General features: G+C 47.4%; 1 protein-coding gene across 1 annotated transcript in view; it reads left to right on the top strand.

The window, feature by feature from the left end:
* The first annotated feature begins 719 nt into the window (after positions 1-719).
* Positions 720-7,805, top strand: part of LOC133441511 (mitogen-activated protein kinase kinase kinase kinase 5-like) — a 48,760-nt gene continuing 41,674 nt past the window's right edge. Inside the window, exon 1 of the mRNA XM_061718879.1 lies at positions 720-1,048. Within this exon, the coding sequence (XP_061574863.1) occupies positions 941-1,048 (108 nt within the window). The 5' untranslated portion in view covers positions 720-940. The remainder of the gene's footprint in view (positions 1,049-7,805) is intronic.

Below are 7,805 nucleotides of genomic sequence, written 5' to 3'. Positions count from 1 at the left end.
AGGATGTAAAGGGTGCCCCGAACAGGATATGAGCAGGAAGCTGAAAGGGAGCTCCAAGCATGAGTGACTCTTGCAGAGGTGCAACACACACACACACACGCACACACACACACACACACACAACGCACACACACACGCACACACGCACGTGTTTCAGTGGGCGTAGAACTTAGACTAAAACTTGCACCGAAAACCCCCAAACAAGCACAACTGTAGTTGTTCACTCACATGAAAGCACTCGACATGTTCCCAGAGTGTGCTCGTGCAGATGCACACACACACACACACACACACACACACACACACACACACACACACACACACACACACACACACACACACACACACACTCAGGTAGTACATGCAATCAGTTACAGTAACTCATCAGAACAACTGCAGCTAATCATCTGGAAACTGCATTAAAAAAACAAATGTAAATGCTCCTGTGCAGTTACACAGAGCCTCGCACATGCGTCTGTCTCCCTCTCTCTCTCACACACACACACACACACACACACACACACACACACACACACACACACACACACACACACACACACACACACGCGCGCACGCACACACACACAAATACACGCCTAACAGGAAACAAAAATTGGATTATGCAAATGAGCTGAGAAAAAAAGGTCTTGAGAGAGAAGAGGAAGGTGAGAGATAGCAGGGAGTGAGTGACAGGTTGGGAGGATCTACAGCAGGGTGAGAAACAGAAACAGGAAGGTGTGTGTGTGTCTGTGAGTGTGTGTGTGAGAAGAATGTGCGTCTGACTTAAAGCATAAGTCACACATAAAGAAGGGACAGGTTTTCTCCTCAGAAACTCGCCTGATCTGAGCCTTTTCGCCGTCGATGTAGAGGCCAGCTGATTTCTGTGTGAGGGACGGCGTGACATGTCTCAGGAGGATTATTAGTAACACGCGGCAACAAAATGGATTTCCATCAGAGGGCAGCTCTGGATATCTCCACCAAGAACCCTCAGGAAGATTTTGAGATCCTGTTGAGAGTCGGAGGAGGAACCTATGGAGAAGTTTACAAGGTCAGAGTTCTCGGCTGCTGCTCTCTACCGCTGCTGGATGGGAGGGGGGGGGGTCGGTGCTTTTTAACATCGGCATGCTGTTTAAACTTAATGACAAATGAACATGAAAACAAACCAGCTTCATTTTATTAGACTGAGTTTGAGTCTTGGGTAGAGATGTGAAGCTGTGAGAGTGCTTGTCTGGGTAGACTTTGGCGGCGGTGGCTGCTCCATCTCCAGTCAAGCAGTTCTGCGCCTCTTAGTTTCCCGCTCCTCACTTTTATTTTCAAACAGTGCTTGTAATGTTTCTCAAGGTCTAATTTGATATATTGCTTTATGCAATGGGTTTAAATTGAAATATAGGTGCAACTGCTTTTAGTTTCATTGGCTCGTTACAATCACAGCTTCAATGCTGCTCTCTCTGCCAAGGGAAGTGGTTTCGCAAGAAGTGAAAGTATATGGTTGTTTTTTTTTTAATCAGAACTTATTTTTGATAGATTATTTTATGTAAAGAAAAACTGCCTTTCTTTCATTCAATCTTGACCATAACAATGGCCTCATTTGCGTCTATTAGTAAGGTTAATATGGAATATCTTCTTTACTGTGTCCTTTTGTCAAACGACACCATTCATTTCTACTTCTGTCTTTAAATTTGCCACCAAAGAACTGGTTTTCTATTTCTAAGCAATGAATTCAGATCTTTTCTTAGGCAGTTTTATATTTGAACCGCGTGACTCGCATAACTTGACAAGTTATAAACCCGGATTTGTCGTTTGACTCAGAATCACCTGGATGGTAAAGGTTTGTCTCCGCTGTGCAGCTGAATCAGCTCTGATCTGCCGGTGCATGGACACGGACGACGGCTGAAACCAACATTTCAATTCTTTTTGGTCCAGTGGGTTGAGGGGGTTGGGGACTGAGTCATGCCTGAGTCACTCTTGAATCATCACTGTGTGAAGTGCACTTCAAGGCTATTAGTAGTAGCAGCAGCCATAATAGTGTCATTTGTGTCAAGCTAATTTTTTTTTTTTTTTTTTTTTTTTTTTTTTTTTTTTTTACCTTGTCTGCACACATATTATTGAATTATACCATGACGGTAGAAACCAAAAGTGTATATATGCGCATTATTACTATATGTAATATATACATACATATACGCACACATATGCGTACACATACATAAATATACACATACAAACCCAGTGTTTTTTTTTTTTTTTTTTTTTTTTTTTTTTTTTTTTTTTTTTTTTTTTTTTTTTTTTGGGGGGGGAGGGGGTGGGGGGGGGGGGGGGTGACGACATCCGCTGCCAATCCAGGAAGCAGGAACACACGGAGACACACGTCAAGCACTGGAAATCTGCAACAAAAAAACCACAAACAAAGCACGAAACCGGCACGGAGCCAACCAAAACACGAACAGCAATCGACCTAAATCTTGAGATCTGATCGCAGTCTGAGCTAAGCTATCGCTACCGCTACCTAAACCCAAAAACTAGAGAGCCAGCATGCAGGTGAACAAGCCAGTGTGTATGTCTATGTGTGTGTGTGTGTATGTATATGATCATGCGTGTGTGTGTGTGTGTGTGTGTGTGTGTGTGTGTGTGTGTGTGTGTGTGTGTGTGTGCATGTGACTAAATGACTATATGTGTGTATGTGTGTGTGTGTGTGTGTGTGTGTGTGTGTGAAATAAACCAAACAAAGCTCCACCTGAAGTGTATCTATAGTGGGGGAGGGGGGGGAGCGACCCCGCCACCCGCGAGACCAGAGGCCGACAAGGAAGAGCCCGGAACCCAGGCCACCGGCAAACCCCACAGAGGGGAGAAGTAGGAGGGAGGCAACCCACCGCCTGCGAGGCCCCCCCCCCGCCCGGCGGCGGCCGAGGGGGCCCGCGGGCGGGGCCCCCACGGCGCGGAAAGAAGCAGCCAGGGATCCCGCGGCGGCGGACCGCGACCCAGGCAATCCCCGGCCACCCGGTCCGGGCCGGACACGCGGCCAGGAGGCCCTCACCCTTCAGGCCAACGACCCCCACCCGGCAGGGGGCCAGCCTGCCCGGAGAGACAGAGCCGCCCCGGCCGCCGACGCGGGCAGGCGCACCCGTCCCCCACGAAAGTGGCCCTCCAAGACCAGAGGGGCGCCCCGCCGTAGAGGCAGCGGGGGGGACCGGAGACGGGCCCGGAGAGAGGGAACCCCCCAACAAGGCGACACCCGTGCAGGCCCGACAACGGAGGGCCCCAGACCCAGGCATCCCATTCATTCATCCATTCACCTATCCGATACCTATACTAATAATAATATAATATACTATAATAATAATAATAATAATACTAATAATAATAATAATAATAATAATAACCATCTTTGTATAATATAATATTGATAAATTATTAAGTTTTTGATGTCCTGCCAATGGAGGCTCAAATCCTCCATGGCAGGACCCTTCCATACCGCATTCTCACCGACACAGACATACAATCACGCACCGTTTCCCCCTCCCCGGGGGGGTCCAGCACCGCCAGAAGGCACCCCAGGCTGCACGGCGGGCCCCGCCAGGCCCGGGTAACCCGACCCACCCGTCCGAGGCCCAGGCCGGTGAGGGAACGCGGGTGATGTGGGACCCCCTCCCGCCCCTTGTGTTGAGTGCATGTGATTAATGCCATAAAAACAGGGAGGAGGGAGGGCCAAGTATCGATTGACACCGACCCCCCCCCCTCCCGAACTACGTGTCCTTGTCAAGTGTATTTATAAAGTGTTGAATGTGCAGTGTCTAATTTGCTGTTAAAACCGTGAGGCGGGGAGTGCCGGGCCATGCGGGACAGTGCCCCCCACGACCCGGACCCCCCGCCTTTTGCCTATGTGCGTATGAATCGTGTAGGGGGGGCAAGAGGGGGAGCGGAGGCCGAAGCCAGGAGGCAGGACCAGCAAAGCTGGCCCTGATAAGACACCCGCGTCCCCCCACCGGCCATCCAGTAGACGGGGGCCGGCCCCCCGAGCCGGGCCAGGGCCCCGCCGTACCTCCACGGGCGCCCCCGGAGCCGCCGGAGCCCCCAGACGGAGGGGGAAACGGTCCAACATCCTCCCATTCATACTGACAACATAAGACATAGATACCTGGGAATGGCGCCACCCCCGCCGCCGCGCCCGCCCGTGCACCCCCCGGTCAGGGGAGGCCCGATCTCCGGACCCGGCCCCACCCCCCCCCCCGAGGCCACCCCGGCGGACACCCCAAGGGTCACGGAGTCCCCACATCCGCAGGGGCACTTGGCCCCCGCCCAGCGACGGAGGACCAAGGCAGCAATGCCCCCCCAGCGCAGACAGCCACCCCCCACCCAGGCAGGACCGGGCCCTCCGGGTGGGACCCCCACGTCCACGGCCCAGCCCCCCCAGGAGGCCCGGAGACGCCCAAGCCACCGCCCCCCGCCCGAGCCCTCCCCAGCCACCCCCCCCACCGCCATGAGGTACCCCCCCCCACAGGCCCCCAAGGCCCCCACCGGCCAGGGACAGGACCCCGCGGCCCCACCCACCGCCCCCCAGGGGCCACCAGAGGCCCGCGCCCCAGACCCCCCAAGCCGACCCCCAACCCCAAGGGCTACGAGATCACCCCCCCCCCCGCCCCCACTAGGTAACGAGGCCAATAATCGGGGACCACAGAGAGTGCAATTCAGCCGAGTGTTGTTCAGTGGAGGCAGACATTATCTCACTACTAATATGATCTGATAAAAGATTCCTAAAATGGTTAATACATAAACTGGATTTTTGTTTCCAATTTACTAGAATGGTTTTCTTTGCGATACATAAGGCAGTAAGAACCCGGTGTGTCCAATTAGGATCTATTTGAGTGTCTCCCAGGTGACCTAATATACACACCGTGGGGCACACTGGGATTCTGTGGTCGATCCATGTGGATAAATCCTCACAAATCTCCTTCCAGAACCTCTGTACCGGTGTACAGAACCATAAAGCATGCATATAATTATCTGGGGTGTTCTCTGTGCACTGTGAACAGATATTAGAGGTGACAAAGCCCATCTGGAACATCCTTTGTCCAGTATAATGTATTCTATGAAGAACTTTATACTGTATAAGTTGTAAGTTTGGGTTTTTAGTCATAGTAAACGTATTTAAGCATATTTGTGACCAAGAAAGCTGGTCGGTATTCAGAGAGAGATCCGCCTCCCACTTGGAGATCGGGAGAGAGACTGACTCGTCCAGTTTAGACACTAACCTGTAAAGTTTTGATAACAACTTTAAATTGCTTAGATTTAATAAATCTATTATCTTAGCGGGAAGTTGTAAGTCTAATTGTCTAATTTTGTATGTTTTATTTATTATGGCCTTGAGTTGTTGATACTCTAAAAATTTGCTCCTGCTAACTCCGTATTGAACCATAAGTGTATTGAAAGGTACAAACTGTCCTCCTACAATTACGTGCTGTAAATACCGTATTCCTTGATCTCTCCATTGAACGAAGTTAACCATCTTTTTATCATTTTTCACAATGTCTGGGTTGTTCCATATGGGTGTACGGTCACATGGAAAAAGTGAAATTTTAGCTACTTTAAGAAATTCCCACCAAGCTGATAAAGTTGTGCTAATATTAATGCTTTTGAAACATTGATGACGTTTGATACTTTGACTAATGAATGGTAACTCTGAGATTTCTAGTTCGTTGCAAAACACTTGCTCTGAGTCCAGCCATTGACTATCTAAAGGATGATCCTTTGACCATTTTACAATATACTGTAATTTATTGGCAAGGAAGTAATACTGAAAGTTAGGTAGCTCTAAACCTCCATATTCTTTAGATTTCTGCAATGTCTTTAAACTAATGCGTGGAGTTTTATTTTTCCACAGAAATTTTGAAACACCTGAGTCCAGCGATTTAAACCAGGAAATAGGGGGTTTGAATGGTATCATTGAGAAAAAATAATTTACTTTTGGTAAAACCATCATTTTAATGGTAGCTATTCTACCCATGAGTGAAATGGGGAGAGAGCTCCATCTAGCAAGATCATCTTCTATTTTCTTTATAAGCTGAACATAATTTAATTTTATTAACTCTGACAGCCTAGGGGAGATGTTTATGCCTAAATATCTAATGTTCCCTGATTGTAATTGAGTATTGGATATATTCCTAAAATTGCAGTTCACGCACAAAACGGTGGATTTAGACCAATTAATAGAATAATCAGACAGAGATGAAAATCCCTCTATAAGTGCGATTGTCTGTGATAGTGAAGATCGTGAGTTCTGGAGGAAGAGGAGTACGTCATCCGCATAAAGACTTATTTTGTGCTCTACTATTTTGCATTGTATACCTTTAATATTTTGATTTTGTCTAATAGCTGCTGCTAAAGGTTCAATAAATATTGCAAATAATGAGGGAGATAGAGGGCAACCCTGTCTAGTGCCTCTTTGCAAGGTAAAGCTTGTAGAGATTTGATCATTTGTCCTTACACGTGCCTTGGGAGAGCTGTATAATATTTTTATCCAGTCAATGAAAGATTCGCCAAATCCAAATTTATGTAAGGTTGCCAATAGAAACTTCCAATTTACCTTATCAAGGTAAGGGTGTCAAGGTGTCAAGCTAATTTTAAGTTCTAGTTACGTTTTAAGTTAGAGTTTTGGCAGTGTTCAAAATAAAATGATGAGACCTGCTGTATTGGAGCACATTTTCTTTTAGTTAAAACTGTAGCGGGGACAGATGTTTAGAGAAACCTATGTATGTACCGGGTGAAGGCTGATTTATGGTTCCACGTTACAACAACGCAGAGCCAAGAAGGTCCTGGGTTTGATTCCCGCCGGGGACGCTGTGGGCGCTGAAGTTCTGTTAGTTCTCTTTCTGTGTGGAGTTTGTATGTTCTCCCCGTGTTCCCCTGGGTAGCTAATGGGAGCTACCCTCACAAAAACATGCACACAGTCCTGGGCTATACATGCCCCCTCTGGCCAACCGGGGCGCCAGATGGGGTGGGGAGGATCCGGCCGGAATAACGTGATCCTTCCACGCTCTACGTCCGGCCGGAGAAGCCCCACCCTGTCTGGGGAAAAGATGCGGCCTGCTCACTCCTCAGGTTAAGGAGGAGACCTGAGCTCAGTGCAGGAACTCCCGGGGTTGGTAGAGGATGGCAATGCACAGGACTGTTAGGTAGGAGCACTGGGTGATAAAATGGGGACAAAACCGGGATAAAAAAAAAAAAAAAAAAAAAAAAAAAAAAAAAAAAAAAAGATTAATTGTAATCGTTAATTTTAATCGGGTAATTTCATAACGGCAATTAATCGAAAATCGATTAATTATTAACATCCCTAATCCGTACACCCATTTTCTTAAAGATACATGGCCCCCTAAGTGGATATTTGGACTCCCTAACTTCAAACAGCTCCTGCATGCAGGGTGGGAGTATATTATTGTGTGCCTTGTACATGATTAAAGCTGTATTAATGTCCACTAGGTCCTCCAATTTTAGGGTGTTTGTTTTAATAAAGAGTGGGTTGGTTGAAGCAAGGTAGTCTGCATGGTTTATGATTCTTATTGCTTTCTTTTGCAGCATGTAGTGGTTTGATGTTTGTTTTGTATGTGTTCCCCAATACTTCCACACAATAAGTTAAGTATGGAAGTATGAGGGAGCAGTATATATAAATATCTATGTATTTAAAGTATGTTTTGGTTGGAAAGTATTAGACCATTTAAACTAGTTTTCATAATACGTTTAAACCTTCCCAAACTGCAGAAAAACAGCAGTCAAACTTGTATATTACAAGCTTGTTGCAGAGTTTCTGTTCA

This window comes from Cololabis saira, chromosome 4, assembly GCF_033807715.1.
Source record: "Cololabis saira isolate AMF1-May2022 chromosome 4, fColSai1.1, whole genome shotgun sequence".
Classification (NCBI taxonomy): Eukaryota; Metazoa; Chordata; class Actinopteri; order Beloniformes; family Belonidae; genus Cololabis; species Cololabis saira.
This window is presented reverse-complemented; position numbering and strand designations above follow the sequence as displayed.